Source organism: Panthera tigris, chromosome A2, assembly GCF_018350195.1.
Source record: "Panthera tigris isolate Pti1 chromosome A2, P.tigris_Pti1_mat1.1, whole genome shotgun sequence".
Taxonomy (NCBI): Eukaryota; Metazoa; Chordata; class Mammalia; order Carnivora; family Felidae; genus Panthera; species Panthera tigris.
Genome location: NC_056661.1, coordinates 15,979,045 through 16,001,434, shown reverse-complemented (window position 1 = coordinate 16,001,434; position 22,390 = coordinate 15,979,045). Strand labels below are relative to the sequence as shown.

Here is a 22,390-nt window from a genome sequence, read left to right as displayed (position 1 = left end):
GAGACCAGCTTTGTCTTCGCTGGTGCTGTGTGGATGCGTGGAGCTCTCAGATGCTGCCGAACGATGTTACATTTCTGCATGTGCCCGTGGCTGGCTTTCGTTTTCACCACCAGGGCTGGGGCTTTGCCCTGTGTTCCCCGTGTCCAGCGTCAGGGCGGCTGAGGATGTGACGGCAGGCTTGCCCCCAGGGGGCAGTGTGGAGCAGGTTTGGAGTCCCAGACTGCGCTGCCTTTAGCAAGAGATTCCCCTCTGCCCTTCCACTTCCTCATCTGTCAAGTGATGCCCTCGATCCCCGATCCCCGGGGGTTCCGAAGGCAGCTTCCCCCTTCGGTACTCTAGATGACCGTGTGGCCATGCCGGTTTGGACAACACGCACTGGAGGGGAAGCGGGGTGATGATGCATATATGGGCTGAGACAGGGAGGCACAGCTTAGTAGGTGTCTTGTTTATGCCTCTCGGGTTTCTGGGTCCAGGGGTGGATTCTGGCCATCTCTCAGGATGGAGTTCATCCCAGGGAGTCACAAGCAAGTGAGGACCCCTGGGCACTTCTGCAGTGTAGAACCAAGGGAACATTTCAGTCTGTCTAATGTATGAAGTTAGGGAATACAGAACAACGGAAAGTAAGGGAAAAAATCAGACATAGGCTTACGATCTCAAAACAGTCCTTTTTTTTTTTTTTTAATGTTCATTTTTGACACAGACAGAGGTCACGTGGAGAGGTGGCAGAGAGAGAGGGGGCCACAGAATCCAAAGCAGGCTCCAGGCTCTGAGATGTCATCACAGAGCCCCACGCGGGGCTTGAACTCACGAACCCTGAGATCCTGACCTGACTCAAAGCCAGATGGTTAGCTAACTGAGCCACCCAGGTGCCCCTCAACACAATCCTTTTAAACACGGGATGTGTCTCAATCCAGACTTTTTCCCACGTATACCTTTTGGTTCATTTTCCCACACATATACCAGTTGTACATGCTTCTCTCTCTGTTTTCTTTCTTTCTCTTCTCTTCTTTTCTTTTTTCTTTTTTTGCTAGAGATCACAGTATAGGCCTTTCATCGGGTTATTAAAAAAAAACGCTCCCTCTATGTGACTCTTCCATTGTTATTTTTATGGTGGATTTATTTATTTATTAATTACTCGTTTGTTTTTATGGCAGTATAATTTAGATGCAGCAAAGTGTACCGATCCTAGGTGCACAGCTTGGGGAAGTTTCGATATGCACACGCCCACATAACCACCTTCCCCCTCGCCGATCGAGGTGATAGGGAATTGTCCCATCGCCCCAGAAGGTCACCTTGCGCCGTGCCCAGAGGTAAGGGCCACTCTGACTTCTGTCACCGGGGATCCTCATGTGCCTCTCCTTTAAGTCCATATAAGTGGAATCGTAGACGCTACCCTCTGTCACGTCTGGCTTCTCTTGTTCGACGGAATGCCATAACCAGACTTGCTAGAGCCTTGCTATCAGACATTCCGGCTCCTTCCATCGGTCCGCACTATAACAGCCCGTTTCCAGTGTCTGTTGTCAGTGCTCTGTGACTCCCACCAAGGAAGACACTCCCAGTGTCCCCAAAGCCACCTTCCCCAAGAAATCCAGAGAATCCCCGTGGTCCTCAAAGAAACAGGAAGAATCCCTCCTTACTGACATTTTGTCACCTGTGTGCCTTAGCAACGATGCCTTAGCAATGGCCCGTGACTCCCAGCACCGCTTCACCTTCTGCCTCAGACACACGACGCGGTGAGTGGGGCTGGGGGTCATCACGCTGTCCTCTCTAGCCTAACGTCTCTGTGGTCCAGGCCCTTCCCGGGATGGCGGGGGCGGGGGGGGGGGGGAGCGGCGAATGCAGAGCAATGCACCGATTAAGGGCTGTGAGAGGCCCAGGGTGACTTTGGCGGATCGGATGACACCTGAACCTCTGTGTTGAGGTCTACGCAAAACAGGACATCATGTAGGACTTTTCCTGTTGCCCTAGAACAGGCGGTTGCAGCCTGAGGCTGAGGGCAGGGAGGTGTTACGTACCCTCCAGTTCTAAGGAAACCACTGACGCCCGGGTTACCCGTCTCCCTCGGGGGCTCGCAACTGTGCCCCCAGTTGTCGTGTCAACTCCTCCCACCCCAGTCCTATGAGGAGACACATCTGGGCAGGAAAGGCTTGTAGAAAAGGGTGGGATTGGTGGGGAGGTGAGAGGGGGGCTCCTGTCCTCAAAGCCAAGGGTGTGTGGGGGTCTGAGAGAATCGTGCAAGGAATGGGGGGCCAGCACCTCCTTTCTGGGTGGGGCATCCCCCGGGCAGCCGGCCAGCCGGGCAGGTGAGGAGGGGACTGGAGAGCCGAGGTGGGACACGGGGCAGTGAGGCAGCAAGGAGGGCTCGAGGATGTGAGACGCCCCTGGGTCAAGTTCCAAACATAGTGCCGAAGTGACCATGTCCAAAGAGTTCGCCGACCGCAATCACTCACCGTACCCAGGGCCAGCCCTCCCCCCAATTCACGGGAGGTCCGCTCACCAGCCCGGATGCCTCTTCCCTCACGACAAGCTGCTTCTTGGTGACCTCTGGTGGCCTTTGTGCTGCTGGCTAATCTTCCCTGAAGCTTCCCTGAAGCCCTGGCAAATCTTCCATTTGTTAGGGAAACCCGGATAATGAGAAAAAGGCAAAGTGGAAGGAGGGGGTCCGGGTGGCTCACTCCCAGGAGGCGGCAAGGGCCAGCTGCTTTGAGCGTCGCGCATCGCGGATGACAGCAGGGGGGAGGAGGGGCTCTGCCAAGCCCCCATCTCCACCAGAAGTCTTAAGACACCCATCCCTGGGAATGATGATCTTCCCTGACGTCTGCTTGACTCAAACCGCCCACTCAAGTGTTCTCCTCGGGATAAAGACAGGGTTTCCGCTTCTAGAATGGAGAGGGTTGACAGCTTTTACGTGGCACTTTCCCTGGTGGCACTAAAATCCCACTGTAGCTATTACCGCTATGATGTAGGGCTTTCATCGAGTTAGCTACCCTCTCCTCTGGGCTCTCGGATGATTTCACATCGACCTCTATCTCCGTACTCTGCACTGTGCCTGCTGATTTGCAAACACTCCATCCTCCACCCCTCCACGCCCCCACCCCCCACCCCGCGTCCCTGCACTTGGAGGTCTGAGTATGTGGGAATTGACACATCGTCCTTATGGACCTGCCCCAGACCGGCGCGTGACGGATCCCCAGGCATGCTTGTCACCCTGAATTCCAGGATGGAACCACAAACAGATACTTTTCCAAATTTTATTTAGAAAGCCACCATGTACCGTATGTACTAATTCGCTTTTGTGCTTCTTGGCAAACAGCCCCCGCGGCCCGGTGGCTTCAAACAGCGAGCACGGACCGCTTGCCCCTGTGACGCGTGGCTGCCGTGTGCCTGGGCTCTGGCCGTGTTCTCTGCGTCTTCCTGCTGGCTCGCCACAGTGCCTGGTGTGGCCCGGGACGCACCTTCTGGTGGCTGAGCAGGGGGAGTCAGGGGCTCGGCCCAACCACTCTACCCCTCTGTGTGGCTGAAGCAGATGTCCCTCCGCTCACTCTTCGGCGGCCGAGCCTCCTGGGGAGGGGGTGGGGGTGGGGGGGACACCTGCAGGGCACACTGTCAGTCACAGGGCGAGGACGAGAATGTGTAATCGCACAGGGGAAGGAGTGAAAAGCGAAAAATAAGACAATCTAAGGTTTATCATTATTATTATTGTGGTTAGAACACTTCACACGCCTTCTACCCCCCCTGCAAGATTTTTAAGTGTATCATACATCATTCTATCTACAGGGAGAATGTTGGAAAGCAGATGTTTGGAATTTGACACCTTGTATAACTGGAATTTGGGGCACTTTGGTAGACATATAGAGAAAATGCATCATATACATGCAGTGGAATATTCCTCAACCTTACAGAGAAGGATGTCCTGCCTTGTGCGGCAACATAGGTGAACCTTGGGGACGTTATGCTGGGTGAAAGAAGCCAGTCGTAGGAGGATGAATGTTCCACGATTCTCCTTCTACGGGGTGTCTAAAATGGTCAGAATCGTGGATGGGGTGGTTGCTAGAGGCTGGGGAGAGGAGAAAATGGGGGGTCGCTAATCAGATTTTTAAAAAATTTTTTTTAAATGTTTATTTATTTTTGAGAGAGAGAGAGAGAAAGAGAGTGAGCAGGGGAGGGGCAGAGAGAGAGAGGGAGACACAGAATCAGAAGCAGGCTCCAGGCTCCGTGCTGTCAGCCCAGAGACCTATGGGGGGGGGGGGGCAAACTCACGAATCTTGAAATGACCTGAGTCAAATTCAGACACTTAGCCAACTGAGCCAACCAGGCACCCCCCCCCCAGATATATATATATTTTTAAAAAACAATATAGTGCGAGCATTGATTCATTTTCCAAATCATAGCTTTAAAAACCCCAATATTTCCATCTCATCACCAAAACAAAATTTCATGCATTCATTCAGATGATACAAATACCTGAAGGCGAAGCAGGCACTCCCCTCTCCAAACACACACGCTTCTTTCCGGAGCCTTCTCTGGCTGTGAAGCAGGCAAGTAGAAACAGAGCAACTTCCAGCTCCCGGGTTGCCAGGTTCCAGAAGCCCCGTGTTTCCTGCTTGCACCAGATCCGAAATGCTCTGGGTACCTGCATGGCTATTTTTCACTTGGCTCCGCCGAGATAAAAGTCTTTGCTTCCTTAAGTGACCCAACGCCCCTCCTTTACAAATTGGGTTTCAACGTTCGATTAGGGCTCCGTGCGATATAGGAGCTCCCAATCCAAACCGGACAGTCTGAGCCTCAATAAGGATACCTACAAAGCACCGAAGCATCCAAACAGCATCAAACCCCTGACATCCTGGGCTGCGCGAGGACACAAAAGAGATGTCTGGCAGTGAGTCCGGGAGAATAGAGACACAGCTGGGAAGGCAGTTGTGGAGTAGGTGCTGTGATCCCCATGATACTAGCTAGACACCAATCACTAGGCAGCCCGTGGATCACAGACCCGACTCCCCGATCGACACTATTTATGCTGCACTGGTAGTGTTCCCAGCAGCCCGCGCTCCGACATTTTAAGCTCAAAGCCAGATTTCGGTGACTAATACGGTATTTTCAGACTTGACCTGAGAGCAACTCTTCAAATGACGCTTTGCCCCATTTACAAATTGTAGTTTTAGGTTTACTTCTATTTTTACTCGAGGGTGATGATGACGACGATGAGTTTTATTCATTTTTTTTACGTATCTGAACTCTACGCCTGTATCCAAAAATGAGGCGCTGGAAGGTAGTTTGCAAAAACGCTTTTCCCCAGCCCTTCTAGAGTCTTCCACCTTGCCTGGTGGGTTAGACCCTGACGTTCACAGGCCGCCTGTGACGTCCAAGGCAGGGCCTCTGCCACGTCTGCCGGGCCCCTTCTCTGTCCCGGCGACACACCCCGGGGCCCACACCTGTCGCTCCCTATCTCGCGGGCCCACTGAGGAGTTCTGGGTGCACCGTTTTCTACTCCCCATGGCTAACCCTCCTGGGGGCCGGGCAATCCTCTGGGCACCAGTGATGCGATGAGGCCTGGGGGAGGGCGGCAGAAGGGGCTAGGGCAGCAGGAAGCAGGGACAGGCAGCAAGATCCAAAGACATGAGGCCTCTATGGGTTCTGATGCCTCTTTCCTGGCCTTCCTGCTCTCCGATTCTGGAAAACACTGCTGGGGCAGTGGCCTCACACACCCTCCTGAGCTCCTGATGCAGGAACTAAGCCTTCACTCCTTCCTGTCATCACTACCTGCTCCCCCCTCCCCCACCGCCCGCCTTTCCCTGGTTATGACCCGACGAGGGCTCTTATTTTTTCATCTCATTATAGATTACGTGTATTTTATTAACCAAGAACGTTCTTACATTTTTACATCGGGGGAGGTGGCACGTGAGACGCGTGTGAACAACGGGGCATCGGGTTTGCTAGATTTCAGGTGTAGGGTGCGTGGTTATCGCAGATAAATCACAAGGAAGCAAAAATGTGTCCCGTGCTTGCACCGGAGAGGATGATTGGACCCAAAGTAAGCTCTCCGAGAGTTGTTATGGTTCCCAGGCTCTGGGACCCGGGGGTGGGGGTGGGGGGGCTTCCAGGCGGGGCTGGGGACAGTGCTGCTGAAACCTTCCTCCTCACCCAGGCTCAGCCATGCCCGCAGCTCCCTCCTCCTGGCACGGCCGGGACCCCACACGCCATCCCCCTGTGCCTGCTCAGCCCCCTCCCTGCCTCCAGCTGGGCCCCTGACCAGAGAGAGAGCACTGCGGGGCGAGTGAGACGCAGGTGAAGCCTGGGAGAGGGGCATAGGCATTCTCCAGATGTGGCGTTTCCCAGGAACTGGGGAGGAGCTCTTTGGAGAGTCACGGTCTGCACCCGCAGTTGTTCTGGAACATTCCCTGAGCGCCCGTTGGCCGCACAGGGAGGGACGAAGTCTGTCTTGATGCGTCTGATCCTGAGCTTCCCGTGGGCACTTGCCTGAGAGGCTCACGGGCCTCCCTTCTCCAATGGACCCCCGAAGCCTTTTATCACATGCAGTTTTCCGTCCCCCCCCCGCCTTGACGGTCGGAGGCAAACTGTTACTCGTTTACAAGCCCGCGGACACCTCCTGCTCGCCTGTGGAAGGCGTGTATGTGGAACTCACTCGATCCGCGGTCTCCCCGTAGAAGACCGGGCACTGTTTGCAGAGATGCTTGGCGATGTGCTTTCGGAAGAACAGGGAGAGATGCCTTCTGAACTTCTCCCCGACGAAGGCGTAGATGATGGGGTTGATGCAACAGTGCGTCATTCCCAGGGTCTCCGTCACCTGCATGGCTTGGTCCAGCTGACTGGTGCTCTGGCAGTCACTCACGTTAAAGGATTCCGGGAAGGTGCTCAGCAGGAGGACGATGTTGTTGGGGGCCCAGAAGAGAAAGTAAACGATCATGATCACGAAAATGAGCTTCACGGCCCTGTGCTTCTTCTTCTCGTTCCGACACCGGAACAGGGTCCTGAGGATGGCGGAGTAGCAGATGATCATGACGAGCAGGGGCAGGACCAGGCCCAAGACGCTCCTCGTGACTGCGTGGAAAGTCTTCCATCCTGGTGAGAAAGAAGGGCGGCAGGAGTAAAAAGAGTCTTCCCACTGCAACTTGTTAAAGACGCACCCCGGCAGAGAGGCGACCACGGCCGCCGCCCAGGTGACCGCGCTTGTCACCGCCCCAAAGGTGACCGTCCTGGCCTTTAAAGCGAACACAGCGTGGACGATAGCCAGGTACCTATCGACGGTCAGGAGGATGATGAAGAAGTTTCCGCCAAAGTAACCGACGTGATAGAGCCCGGTGACCGTCTTACACATCACATCCCCGAAGACCCACCCGTTGGCGGCATAGTGGGCCCAGAAGGGGAGGGTGAAAAGGAAGAGCAGGTCGGAGATGGCCAGGTTGAGCAGGTAGACGTCAGTCATGCCCCTCAGCTTTTTGCAGTTGATGAGGATGAGGACGACCAGCAGGTTGCCCACGAAGCCGGAAATGAACACGAGTGAGTAGAGCGGAGGCAGGAGCCGGACCGCGTTCTGCCTCACGTCGGTTTTCTGGCACGGTGCGCTGTAATCATAGTCGTAATTGGTGGTGGGTTCCTCGTTGCCCCCCTGGCTGCTGGTGGTGAACAGAGACTGGGGTGTGGACAGCATGGGGTAGCTGAACAGGGCAAGCGTGTCGTTGTCGCCCATCTTCCTCCGCCCTGTAATCAGAGGACGAAATGATCACACACCGCGTATCGGTCGCCGTCCCCGATATTAAAAATGTCCCCGCTCCCCTTCAGCCCCGGCCCAGCGTTCGCCTTCCTTTCACAGCCATCTCCTTGAAAGCTCGCACGCGCCCGGCGATCACTTCCCTTTACTCCTTCCAGCAGATACCGCTTGTCGACCCTCCGGCCGTTTCTCAACACCCCGGGCCTTCCCAGAAAGCCCGACTCTTATTACAAAGTTCCCCTCGCTGCATACTTGCTTTTTTTCCTACCTCCTCTGCCGGGCCGCGCAGGCCCATGACCCACTCCTGGATGGCACTGTGGAAGGGGACCCTGCCAGGGGGTCCCTGGTAATGCTCTCCTCTGACGGGAGAGAAGCAGCAGAAGCCCCGGCCCCCCTGTCCCCTTCTGCCTCTGCAGCTTGTCTTGTGAGGGCCTGGTGCTTGGGACCCTGAACAAAAGACTCAGAGGACGGAGCAAAACGAGGCAGAGTCCCAGCATCACCAAGTCGTAAGCCCTGGCCTTGAACAGCCCATCCTCTGAAAAAAATAAATAAAGCCTTGTTTGTAAGCTACGGTGCGTTCCATGTTATGTGGCTGGAAAGCCGAGAGCGTTCTCGCTGACACCCCTGTCCACCCTCTGCCTCCGTCACCCTGCCAAAGCTTCTCCTGCAAGATTGCAGTGACAATCCCACTGCTCAATGCCTGGCTCTCCTTCAGCTTTATCCTCGTTGAGCATCGCACCCGTCTGTTAGGTTCTTCCATTTAAAACTCATTTTGGGGGCTCCTGGGGGGCTCAGCCGGTTGAGCATCTTACTGTTGATTTCAGCTCAGGTCGTGATCTTGGTTTGTGAGGTCGAGCCCCGCCTCGGGCTCTATGCTGATGGCACAGAGCCTGCTTGGGATTCTCTCTCTCTCTCTCTCTCTCTCTCCCTCTCCCTGCCCCTCACTCCCTCTCTCAAAATTACTAAACATTTGGGAAAAAAACACAAACTCGCCTGGCTTCCGGGAGGTTAGTGCCTGTCTCGCACCTTCTTATTCATTTTCTTCGTTGGTGTCTCCTTCCCCCGTCTACACTGCGAGAATCCCCGGGCACGATCCTTGGCTGCCGCCTCGTTACCCGTTCTCTTTATTCTCACCCCAAAGTTCTTGCTGAGTCGTGTGGTGTAATTACAAGGTTTTAGGCCCCCCGAATGCCAATGCGCTGGCTTCTGGTCTCAACTTTCAACCCCTACCTCTCAGTTGAGTTTCCTACTGCCTCCTGCATGTAAGAACTCACTCATTTGACCAGCATTTATTGAGCACCTACTGTGAGCCATGCTGCATTCTAGGTAGTGGAGATACAGCAGTGAGCAAAGTGGGCATCACACAGGTACCTCACATTCAACCCACCCCGAACCCAACACCCCCGGAAGCGTCCTTCAGCTGGTGGGCTCCTTATCTTGGCTACTATCCTTGACTGTCCAGGAAGCGGGAGTGGGCATTGTCCCGGGTCCCTCGTCTTCAGAAACCTGGGAGCAGGCCTCAGGAACCAACAGACCCAGGTTCAAATCCTGCCTCCAATGACTTACGAGTTGTGGTATTTGGGGCTAACTACTTCCTCAATTCGCAGTTTCTTAATGTATAAAACGCTAGCTCTGCTGAGTGGCCGCAGAGGTGAGCGAAGAGGAGGACCGAGCGCAGCGCCCGGAGCAGGGACGGGCTCTGTGCAACCTCTGTCGCGTCTAGTGACCTTCACCTCGTAAACACCTCCGGGTCTGGCCCCCCTGCCAGCCCCTACCGCCTGGCCTCGGACGCTGCTCGCCTCATCGTTGCCGTCGTCTCGCCTTGCACGCGGCTTGCTCCTGACCACGCTCCGTTTCCACCCGTCTTGCCCAGCACCGCGCTGGGAGATCGGGCGCTCCTCTGCTGAAAACCACCAGCAGCCCCACGATTTGTATGTGGCGGGACCTCAAAGGCAATGTCCTAGCCTAGAGTCGTGAGCTCCCAGCCATCCTCCAGCTGCTCCGATTCCCCTTCTCTGTGAGGCCAAACCCGCCTCCCCTCTCAATCACTCGAGAGCGTCTCATAAAACCGTGCTTGCCTCTCGACAGGCCCTTATCACACCATCTTCCATCGTGTGCTCCCTGCGGTCCAGCTCATGTTCCTGTCCCCAGCTCTTAGGGTAGCCTCTGGCTACAGGAGGCACCAAGAAATGTTCATTGAGAGACTGCGTGAAAGTCTTTATACTGAGTCTGACATCTAACATCAATAGTCTCAAGAAAGTCGATTCTTTTTCCTGGTAGTGGCTGGGAATTGGTTTTTCTCTTTGTGCACGCCCTTATTCTTCAGTTTCTCTTGTGATCGATACTTCTCCTAGGTTTTGCATTTCACCAAGCCAGATTCTTGGAAATCTGCAGCAACTAAATAAAACCTTTAATCCAGCTTGGGAAGAAAAACAACGTATCCACCACAAGGAGGACACCTGGGATCGTTAAACTGAGGGCTCCTGGAGCTCCAGGTGCTGTGCTACGTGCTTTGCCCGCGTTAATTAATTTACTCTTGGCAATAATTTTGTGAGCACGTGTTCACACATCTTTACGGTGCAGAAATTCGAAATTCGGGCACGGATGAGTTAAACGACTTCCCCAGATTCACAGGACAAGTGATAGCTGAACTGGATGTTGAACGCGGGGCTCTTCAGTTACAAAAAGACCCCAGGAGCTTCTATTCCCAGGCTGGGAGCGCAGAGACGGATGCAGAACCGGTAACAATTTTCTAGGTATCCTTGCATGCCTTGAACAGAACTTCTATGGCATTTGGATTTAAAGCCCACACACTCACCCACACGAGCATGCCCCACTCATGCGCATACGCGCACACACACACACACACACACACTTTACTAGAAAATAAACGCCATGAGGGCTTAGGGATTCGCCTTGCAAAGAGAGATCTTGGTGCCCCAGAGCCTGAGCTGGCACCCAGAGGCTGCTGAAGAAATACCATTTCGGTAAATGAATGACAGAAAACTAGCAGGCTGCAAGCTACCGAGAAACGCGATGCCCCACTGTGGACTAGCCTCCCAGGTAATGCAGCGGGAGACCTGATAGGGGGGTCCTTGCACACAGCCCCTTAACTGCAACACACCCTCTGGGCTATTCTGTAACCAACCACAGGGTTAGCCTCCTCATCTGGGTAGGAAAGTGTGCAGTAGACCCATGGTTCTCAAAGGCTGGGCTTCAGCAGCACACAGGAAATCTGTAGTCAGAAATGCACAACCCAGACCCTCTGGTGGTTCAGAACGGGGGTTGGTGGGGGGAGAGGATGGAGCGCGAGGAAGTCGGTTGCTCTGACCGCTTCCACCTTGCCTCCCCTCCGCTTTGTTTACCTGCACTGGCTTCTCAACTACCAGCCGCCTCTTCCCACACTGCTTCTCCCCAGTCACTCCAACATACCTAGCTCCTAGCACAGCAGACACTTAGCAAGGTGCCGCTTTCAAGTGGCAGGACACATCCTGAATCAGTAAAAAGCCGCCTCTCAGAAAAAGAGGTTCCTCACTTCAGCCTCCGTGGCTGTCCTGAATTGAGGCAAGGGGCCCATTGTGGTTCAGGGCCTGGACCATCACATATATGGAATATGGGGGCGGGTAGTATTTGGGATAGAAAGCTCCAGTTCTTTCAAGCCCTTGGAGGCTGGGGAGGGCAGAGTGAGGGGCAGTAGCCTGAGCATCCTTACTCTCCTGTCTTCTTCAGCGTGCTGTCCTCTCACCTGAGCCCCGTTGGGGGGGGGGTCTCAGCCTACTCTGAACTTGTTCACTGCTATCAGAGCCTCTCCAATGATCCTGGTGCATACACCACCCTCCACCCTTTCCTCCATGAAGACGATCCCCCAGGAGCCTGGGCTATGCAGCCCTCAGGGTGCTCCCATCCCTACATCTCCAGCATCGGGATGCTTTCAGCCTGTGACTCATAAAATAATGGAAAAAAAAAAAAAAGCACCCACAACTCACCAGTGGATGGCTTCTCCCAAGTGGCCCTGGAGCGTCAGGCTTCCCAGCAACTGAACCAAAGAGATCTGGAGGTAGAAACTTGGTGTGCAGAAGAAGGAAATAATGTTTCCTGCAAAAAAGAAGGCGGAGATACACGGGCAAGTAATGTTAAAAATTTTAAGAAAAAAAAAAACCCACACACAACAGTGATACAGTTCTTCTTTTCCAGCCAGGAACCCTATACCCTAGGTTGAGGACTTCAGAGTAATATTAATTTTGAAATCTTACTTATGCAACCTTGAGTATGAGTCAAGCACGCCCTGTACATCTGCTCCTGTGTCTAACGACTCTGGGGTTATCTTGTGGGTCTCTCTATCTGGAAATCTTCCTCCTCTCTTCTGCCGGTGATAATTTGCATGAAATGAGCACAACAGAACTTCATTCTTCCGAGGATAAATGCCAACAGGGGGGCTGTGGGTGATGGAGGAGACAATATAAAGAGTTTCGTGTGACCATCCACAATGGATTTGGGATCAGATTGGAAATTTTATCTAGGTACAGATTTTTAATGAAAAGGGAATGCAAAATTGTCTCTTGTATTAGAGATGTCCTTAGCAAGAAGGGCCTCAATTAGTGTAGGTTCCACTCTCCAGAAAGAAGTTTTTATAAAAGAAAACACCACTGAGAGTCTGGGAAGAGAGTAGCATGGAAAGCACTAGAAATCTCTCTCCCTATCCAGGCAACAATTGTACCGACAGAATCTGTCTGACCTAACTATTCCAGAACTCTGGAGTCTACTGAAGGCCCTGCAATGGTCAGGGGAAGGCTTGGATGATCAATTGCAGTTAACTTTGGTCATTTTTAGCTCTTGGCACAGTAGCAGCTATCCGTGCCCCACCCACTCCCCTTGGCACACATGCATAAAGATGTAATTCTGTGACACTAGCCACCAAACGGGGTGAGGACAGAGCCGTAAAAGAGCGGGGTTTTGTGTGTTGTTGATGTCGAACTGGTATAAATTTAAACTAGAATGAGGGCACCTGGGTGGCTCAGTCGGTTAAGCGTCCGACTTCGGCTCAGGTCATGATCTCGCGGTTCGTGAGTTCAAGCCCTGCGTCGGGCTCTGTGCTGACAGTTCAGAGCCTGGAGCCTGCTTCGGATTCTGTGTCTCCCTCTCTCTCTGCCCCTCCCCTGCTCATGCTCTGTCTCTCTTTGTCTCTCAATAATAAATAAATGTTAAAAAAAATTTTAAACTAGAATGTTATAACCTTGGGATATTATATGTGATCTCTGTGGTAACCACAAAGAAAATAGCTTTAGAACATACATGAAAAGAAATACAAGGGAATTTAAATATTTTGCTACAAAGAAATCAACCAAATACAAAATAAGACAGTAGGGTAGGAAAAAAGGGACAAAAAAACCTGTAAGTGTGCACATAGGAAAAAATGCCAAAATGACAGAACTAAGTCCTTCCTTATCAGTAATTACTTTAAATGTAAATGGATTAAATTCTCCAATCAAAAGATAGAGAGATGGTAGAACGAATAACAAAACAAAACAAAACCTGATCTAACTATATGTTGTCAACATGAGACTCGTTTTTGGTCTAAACACACAAATATATTGAAAGTGAAAGGATGGAGAAAAATATTAACTAAAAGATATTAAACAAAAGAGAGCAGGGATGACTATACCAATGTCAGACAAAATAGCTTTTATTTATTATAATAATAATTATTATCATTATTATTATTATTTTAAGCAGGCTTCACACTCAGCACAGAGCCCAACGTGGGACTCAAACTCACGACCCTGAGATCAAGACCTGAGATGAGATCAAGAGCCAGACCCTTAACCGAGCCAACCAGGAGGACCTGACAAAATAGACTTTACATCAAAAAAAGCTTACAGAAGATAAAGACAGATGTTGTATATTACAGGGTTCAGTACAGTCAGAAGACATAACAATTATGAGTATCTATACCTAATGACAGGTCATCAAAATATATGAAGCAAAAACTGACAGGACTGAAGGGAGAAAAAGATAGTTGCACAATAATAGTTGGAGATTTCAATACCCTGTTCTTGATAATGAATAGAACAGCCAGATGGAAGATAAGTAAGAAAGCACAGGACTTGAACACACAATAAGCCGACTGGATCTAACAGACAGACATACATGGAGTACTCTATCCAAGAATAATAGCATTATGTATTCTTCTCAAAGGCACTTGGGACATTTTTTTCAGGAGAAGCTGTATTGAAACTAGACAGAGAACTTGTAAAACTCAACAACTAAACAGCAACTCAATTCAAAACTGGGCAAAGGACTTGAATAGACATTTCTTCAAAGAAGATATACCAATGGCCAGGAAGCACGTGCTATGCTCAATACCACTGATCATCAGGGAAATAGAAATCAAAGCTACAATGAGACACCACTTCACAGCCATCAGGATGGCCACTATCCAAACAACAGAAAATAACAAGTGTTGGGGAGGGTGTGGACAGACAGAAACCTTTGCTTACTCTTATGGGGATGTAAAAATGGTACCGCTGTTGTAGGAAACGGTGTGGTGGTTCCCCCAAAATGTAAAAGTAGAATTACTATGTGATCTGACAATTCCACTTCTGGTTATGTACTCAAAAGAACTGAAAGCAGGGTCTTGAAGAGATATTTATATGCCCATGTTGATAGACATATTATTCACGAGAGCTTCAACGTGGATGAATGGACGAGCAAAATGCGGCATACGCATACTATGGCATATTATTCGGTCTTCAAAAAGAAGAAAATCCTGACATAGCCTACACCACGGAAGAACCTTGAAGACATTATGCCGAGTGAAATAAGCCAGTCACAAAAAAGACCAGGTGAGTCCACTTACATGAGACATGAGATACTTAGTCAAAACCGTCGAGACAGAGAGTAGGACGGTGGGTGCCAGGGGCTTGGGTGAGGGATGAATGGGGAGCTCATGTTTCATGGGTACAGAGTTTTGGTTTTACGAAATGAAACGAGTTCTGGGGATGGATGATGGTGACGGCTGCACAACGTCACAAGCGTGTTTAACGCCACTGAACTATACACTCAAAAGCGGTTAAAATCGTAAGAGTTTATGTGACGCAAACATAAGGTGTTACGTTTGTTTTGTCACAATAACAAAAGAAAAGACAAAGAGACATCGTAAGAGTTTATGTGACGCAAACATAAGGTGTTATGTTTGTTTTGTCACAATAAAAAAAGAAAAGACAAAGAGACATCGTAAGAGTTGATGTGACGCAAACATAATGTGTTACGTTTGTTTTGTCACAATAAAAAAAGAAAAGACAAAGACAGGGCGAATTCTGCGATTTAGGCAATTGTGCTGAGGAATATTCCTCAGGTCCCAGAGGGAACATTGGGTCACCTGAGTTGGCTCCACACACTTTCTGGAATTCAGCAGATCTGAGGTCAGGATCTTACGCTGGTGCCTTGGCGAATCTCTAAGCTTTGACTTCTCCAACTATAAACTAGGAATAACAAAGCCTCTGGGGTCAGTGGGGCTTCAATGGATACAAAGAAACTAGTATAGTGTCTGGTATGAAGTAGGCACTCAACAGAATAGTGGCTAACGACAACAATAAAACACTCCGTGAAATCTGGGGGGCCCTTCCGGATTTCCATTTGTTGTAACCATGTATCCTGCATACGACCTGGTTTTTGTGCGAAGAAAGAAGGGCCTCAGGTCTTTCCTTAGAAGACAGCTCCTGGCTTGGTCAGGAACATGAAAAGTTCTCCACTTGGTCCCTAATGTGGTCTCTGAGCGGGGGTCAGAAGGGTCTTTCTGAGATTTCAATGGTAAAACAGATTGTACTCACCCAGTGATGCTGGGTCTGTGCCCACTTTATGGAATGCCCTCACTGGGGCCTCTTGCTGCTGGTTCCTTTGAGTCAGTCTGCGATGGGGAAGGTCAAGACCCCAGAATTTTGCCCTTGTTGATTTCTGTCTTCGCACTAGACATCACCGACTCCAGCCTTGCTTTATAAACAGAGAGAGGCAGAGAGGTAGGGGGGTGGCAGAGCCAGAATCTGAATCTTTGTCTTATGTCTAGCACAGAGAACGGAAGGCACATTCAGACGACAATTTGAAGACACAGCGTAAGGCTGAGCGAACGTATGGAAGGGTGGGCAGTGTGAAGAGAACCAGTAGGTGGCGAGAAGTCCAAAGACTAGTGGGAACTCTTACCCTATGCTTGAAGGGCCAAACGAATAAATATCGCCCAATCCCCGTTGCGAGCTGAAGATAGAAGGACCCAGCTGCTGCTAGAACTTCCACAGGGCAGGAGGAGAGCAGGAACAGAAGTCCTCTGACCTCCTGCCAGTGCCTGAACCCGACAAGAAGAGGGAGAAGCTGGAGTCCAGCTGACGTAGCCAACAGGTGTCAGCTTCCTGGTAAATCAGAGTGGATCTGGGGGAGCATGGTTAATAATCACTCAGCTATTAAGTCAATTAAGTCAAACTTCTTTTTTTTTTTTGTCACTAGGTTCTCACTTGGTCCATGCGGATAGTCAGAAAATTGGGAGTTGGGATAAGTACACCTTAGAATTCTTTATACACATGGAGAGAGTTAGAGCGATGATTTTCCAGCAGTTTGAGAGCCTCATGCCTACCCGTTGGCACTGGGTTCATGGGCTCTGAAATGCTCAGTGTGGAAGAGGGGGTATGGCCTTTTAAGCAGACTTGCAGGAAAGTGTGTCGCCAGCCTCTTGTCTCAAGGTGACCTGAGGCAGGGATGAGGGGACTCTTGGTTCTGCAAACCAATGAAGTAAAAATAGGTCATGTTCCCTGAGTGAAGAAAGAAGAACCAGATCCACATCGGCCAAGGTTAAGATTCTTGTGGACTGTTCTCTGAAGGCCTGCAGCTGAGTTAGGGATTAGACCATCGAAGCTGAACGTTAGATTTGTTCTAAGAACCTCTCTTCCCTTGCATGGATGGCAATATTCAGTTCAATGAAAACATGGGGAAAAGTGTGGCTGGATCGGTTGACACCCTTAGGAGATAAATTCTTGCCCTTTTTTCAACACAGATGTTTTGGTTGATTGTGGTTTCTACGGTTTGCATGCTTCCTGTGACCTACTAAAATAGATCAGTGAGTTCTAGGATTTTACATGTTCAGTATGGGTTAAAAACAGTGATCTCGACCAATGTGATACCCATGGAAAAAGCACCGTTATACATTCCTACAGGCTCTGCTCATATTTCTAGGGTAAAAATAGCACAAATGATTTCCACTGCTTTTGACTCAAGTCACAAAGTAACATGACAGCAAGAAAGCCTGGAAACTGCAAATGGCTTTTGGAAAGCCACAGTGTCAGGTAAGAGAAGCCAGGCACGAATGTTTCCCTCCTCCTCTTCCAAGGTCACCACCATTTCCAAGTGAACCAAGAATAGACAAGGGTATGTGATGAAAAGAAAGAAAGAGAGAAAGAAGGAAAGAAAGAGGGAAAGAAAGAGAAAGAGAGAAAGAAAGAAAGAAAGAAAAAGAAAGAAAGGAAGGAAGGAAGAAAGAAAAAGAAAAAGAAAGAAAGACATCATAAAAAAGTGTAAAGGTAGCAGATTGGATGTTTTCCATACCTTAAGGCCAAGTAAACTTTGGAAAATAGAAGTGAAGTCAAAATCTTTAGTACATCCAGCTGCCGAAAAGCCCTCTCAAGTGACTTAAGAGGATGTCATTTGAACCTGAGGTAGGGAGGAAGGGAGATAATCTTGTATTCTACAGCCCAGTGTTTTAAACTACTCTGCGACCAGACTCAGATCTTGGTCTCGGAGGTGGCCTGCTCTGGGGAGAAAGCTATGGCTGGGGATGGGTCAGGACACAGTACTTGGAAGGCATTTTTAGAGACCCCCAGGACATTGCAACAGTGTGGGACGGGTGCTCGTTCTGGGAAACCAGAAGCTAGAATTCACTGTCGCCGCCATCACCTGCCCTCCCCGCAAGGCGTGGTGAGAGGAGGATGGGTGAATACCTACAGGATGAGGTTTCATACACGGCAGTAGAAGCCATAACTACTCCTCTCCCACCTCTGACAGCTACCATTTGAGTGTGGTTTCTGAGGTGTCCCAGGGAGGGGCATGATGTTGTAGCCATCCGAAAACAGCTCACATAGTGCTCTTTGCAGGTGCTGGTGGCATGAGAAGAAACCCGCAAATCTGGATGTGGCAGAGATTCTGATTGGAGGACGTGACTGAGGCCTCCCTCTGGATGGGCGGTGGGTGATGGAAGATAGAAAGACCCTTCCCAAGTGTGGCTAGTTGAAGATGTGCCCAACCGCTGCTGGCTTTATAAGAACCATAAATAGCACTTGGTGGTGAGGAAAGAACAAGTGTGGAGAGGACAACTCATTTGTAATGCAGTGCAGGTATACATCCATATAAAGACATAGTATGTGTTATATATATAATATATTATATATCTATTTATTCAACGTTTTTTATTTTTATTTTTGGGACAGAGAGAGACAGAGCATGAACGGGGGAGGGGCAGAGAGAGAGGGAGACACAGAATCGGAAACAGGCTCCAGGCTCTGAGCCATCAGCTCAGAGCCTGACGCGGGGCTCGAACTCACGGACCGCGAGATCGTGACCTGGCTGAAGTTGGACGCTTAACCGACTGCGCCACCCAGGCGCCCCTATATATCTATTTAAAGTAATGCATGATTAAAGCAAATGTTAGTTCTTTGAAAAGATAACAAAGTTGACAAAACCCTAGCTGTACGAAGAAAAAAAGAAAACACATAAATAACTAAAATCAGATGAAAGTGGGGATATTACTCGTGAATTTATAGAAATAAAAAAGATGGTAAGAGAATATCATATACGATGTCTATTAAGTAACACGGACAAATGAAATGAAACGGAAAAATCCCTAGAAAAACATAAACTGCCAAAAACTGCCTCAAGAACAAATAGAAAATCTGAAAAGATCTGTATAAAATAAAGAGATTAAACCAGAAATCAAAAATCTCCCAACAGATAAATGCCCAGGACTGAGTGGCTTCATTGGTGAGTTTTACCAAACCTTTAAAGAAAAACTAACATCAGTCTTTCTCAAACTGTTCCTAAAAATAGAAAAAGGGGGATATTTCCTAATTCATTCTATGAAATCAGAATTGACGTGCTGGCAAAACCAGACAAAGACACCACAAGAAAACTGCAGACCAATATCCTTTTTGGATGTAGATGTGAATATATTTTTTCTTCACTCTGTTAATATCAGGTATGATATTGGTTGATTTTCCTATGTTGAATCACCCTTGCTTTCTTTGGATAAATTCTATATGGTCATGGAGTATAATTCTTTTAATGTGCCATTAGATTCAGCTTGCCAGTATTTTGCTGAGAGTTTTGCCTCTTTGCAAAAAAACAACCTTGGAGGATTCCAGCTTCCCGATTTCAAAATGTACTACAAAGCTACATTAACTGGCATAAGGATAGACCTATAGATCAGTGGAATGTAATTGAGAGCCCAGAAATAGACTCCTACGTCTATTGATTTTCAGCAAGGTTGCCAAGACCACCTACTGGAGAAAGAACATTCTCTTCAACAAATGGTGCTGAGACAACTGAATATCCACATGCGAGAGAATGGAGTTGGATCCCTTCCTCACATCATATATAAAAATGAACTCAAAGTGGATCAATGATGCAAATATAAGAGCCAAAACAATATAATTCTTAGACGAAAATATAGAGGTGAATCTTTATGACCTCTGATTTTGAACGAATTCTTAGATACGACACCAAGAACATGAGTGGCAACAACCAAATAGGTAAATTGGACTTCAACAATGATGAAGCATGCAGCCTTCTTGAGATTCTCTCTCTCTCTCTCTCTCTCTCTCTCTTTCTCTCTCTTTCTCTCCCTCTGTCCCTCTCCCCTGCTTGCTGACGACACACACTCTCTCTCTAAAAAAAAAAAAAAGTAGTATTTTAACTGACCTCAAAAATATGGAGGGTGAATAAGAGTTGACCAAAGAGATTTCATCATAATGGTGATATTGATGATGATGATGGCAATGGAAGACATTATTAAATGCTTATAGGCACTGTTCTAGTGCTCTCTGTCTAGTGGCCGCATTTAATCCTTATGACAACCCTCTGAGCTCAATGCTATTATTATACTCAATGTTCAGGAGAAAAACTGAGGCAATGAATTTAAGAATCTCTCCTTAAGTCAACTCAGCACTGGGATTCAAGTCCAAGCGGTGTGCCTCAACACCCCTGCTCTTTTTTTTTTTTTAAGTTTATTTATTTATTGGGGCATCTGGGTGGCTCAGTCAATTAAGCACCCGACTTCAGCTCAGGTCATGATCTCACGATTCATGGGTTCGAGCCCTGAATCGGGGTCTGTGCTGACAGCTTCTTCAGATTCTGTCTCCCTCTCTCTCTGCTCCTCCCCCACTCTCTCTCTGTCTCTCTCTCTCAAAAATAAACAAAAGTTTATTTATTTACTTTTTGAGAGAGAGAGAGAGAGAGCAGGGGAGGGACAGAGAGAGAGGGAGACAGAGAATCCCAAGCAGGCTCTGCACTGTCATTGCAGAGCCTGATGGGGGGCTTGAACTCACGAATGGTGAGATCATGAACTGAGCCGAAATCAAGAGTTGGACGCTTAACTGACTGAGCCACCCAGGTGCCCCTTAATACCCCTGCTGTTAACCACTGTGTGAAGAATCCAGGTAGAGGGACCTATACAAGTGAAGGCCAGGAAGCAGAAAAGAGCCAGTTAAAAAAAAAATTACATGTTGCATTTTTGTTTTCAAAATGGGAAATTTAAATATACAGAAAAATTTTTTAGCTTATTTATTTATTTTTGAGAGAGACAGAGAGGGCAAGTAGGGGAAAGACACAGAGAGAGAGAGAGAGAGAGAATCCCAAGAGGCTCTGCACTGTCATCGCAGTGCCTGATACGGGGTTTGAACTCTCGAACCGTGAGATCATGACCTGAGCCGAGATCAAGAGTCAGATACTGAACCGACTGAGCCACCCAGGTGCCTCAAAATATACAGAAGTATTTTTTAAGATGACAGAGTGGCTGTGAACCTACTGCCCCACATTTCACAAATCTTATTTTGCTTTATTCTGTTCTGAAAAGGTAAAAATTTAGAGCTACAACTGAAATTACCTTGTATACCTGCCCCTAGTCCTCATTTGTCTTTCTCTCCCTTTCTCCTCTCGGTTAACAACACTGTTCTGAGTCGTGTGCATATCGTTCTCATGCATGATTTACTTCTTTTTACTATGGATACAAGGGTTGTTTTAAAGCTTAAGAAATACTGCTTGCATCATCTGCACCCTTATGATTTTTAAGATTTCTCTTACTAGTATAATTGCCTTTTGGGGGAAAATTAGTAAAAGTAGGAGCACTAGATCAAAGAATATGTCCCTGTAAATGTTTACGCATGAAAGAGAAGCCTAGTAATCAGACCGTGTTTGGAATGGTCCCAGCGCGGGGAAAGGTTATACAGGTGCACAACATAGTTACTGGACAGCTTATATGTCCTACGGGGCTCACCACACGTGCAGCTGCCATCTGTCACCGTACAACGCCGTGACAACATCATTGCCTACATTCCCTATGCTGTGCCTTTTCTTCCCTCGACTTACTCATGCCATGACCGGAAGCCTGCATCTCCCACTGCCCTGCCCCCATCTTGCCCATCCCCCACCCCTCCCCGCTGGCAATTATCAGCTTGTTCTCTGTATTTATAGGTCTCTTTCTGCTTTTTGTTTGCTTATTCATTTGTGTGTTTTTTTCTTTAGCTTCCACATATAAGTGAAACCATATGGTATCTATCTTTCTCATCAGACTTGAATATATTTGCCTGTCTGATGGTTAGCAGCATTTGACTGTGGTTTTAATTTTTTTTTTTTTAAGTTTTATTTTTCAAATTTGTGAGGGAGACAGAGACAGAGCCCGAGCAGGGGAGGGGCAGAGAGATGGAGACAGAATCAGAAGCGGGCTCCAGGCTCTGAGCTGTCAGCACAGAGCCCGACGGGGGCTCGAACTCAGGAGCCGTGAGATCATGACCTGAGCTGAAGTCGGATGCCCAACCGACTGAGCCACCCAGGGGGCCCCTTGACTGTGGTTTTAATTTACATTGCCTGATTACTAAGGAAGTTTGTTGGAGCTGTTTATAAAGTCTGGACACTAATCTTCGTTTAAGAAATACTGTTGGCAAATATATTCTCACTGTGATTTATTTTAACTTTATTCCCGGATTTCTTTTGATGGACCCAATTTTTTTGTTTTTTTGAGAGAGAGAGAGCGAATGCAAATGGGGGAGACAGTCAGAGGGAGAGAGAGAGGGAGAGAGAGAGGGAGAGAGAGAGAGAGAGAATCTTAATCTTAAGCACAACCCTGGGATCATGACCTGAGCCAAAATCAAGAGTCAGACGCTTAACCAACGAGCCACCCAGGCACCCCAGAAATTTTTCTTTTAATTCAACTTAGTAAAATATTTCTTGACGACTAGTGTTTTCTATATCTTATTTAAAGAATCCCTCTCTATCTTACAGTCATGAAGATTGTATTCTAAACGCATTAAATGTTTGCTTGTCGTACTTAGGCACCTGATTCATCTAGAATTTATTTTTGTGCATAGAGTGAGGTAAGGGTCTATTTTTTTCTAAATGCTAACTAATTGTGTCATT

The 22,390-nt window shown here is 48.6% G+C and overlaps 1 protein-coding gene across 2 annotated transcripts; it reads right to left on the bottom strand.

Moving 5' to 3' along the window:
- Positions 1–4,312: 4,312 nt before the first annotated feature.
- On the bottom strand, positions 4,313–12,048 carry CCR2 (C-C motif chemokine receptor 2). Of its 2 annotated transcripts, XM_015540450.2 has the most exons (3): positions 11,983–12,048; positions 11,716–11,824; positions 4,313–7,719 (listed from the first exon to the last, which is right to left on the bottom strand). In XM_015540450.2, exon 3 carries the CDS (start codon positions 7,706–7,708, stop codon positions 6,587–6,589), a length of 1,122 nt encoding a protein of 373 aa, XP_015395936.2. In that variant the 5' UTR covers positions 7,709–7,719; positions 11,716–11,824; positions 11,983–12,048; the 3' UTR covers positions 4,313–6,586. The 2 variants fall into 2 exon arrangements, with proteins under 2 accessions (XP_015395936.2, XP_007088478.2); XM_007088416.3 differs by lacking the exon at positions 11,983–12,048 and having other exon boundaries at positions 11,716–11,927.
- Between the last annotated feature and the right edge of the window lie 10,342 nt (positions 12,049–22,390).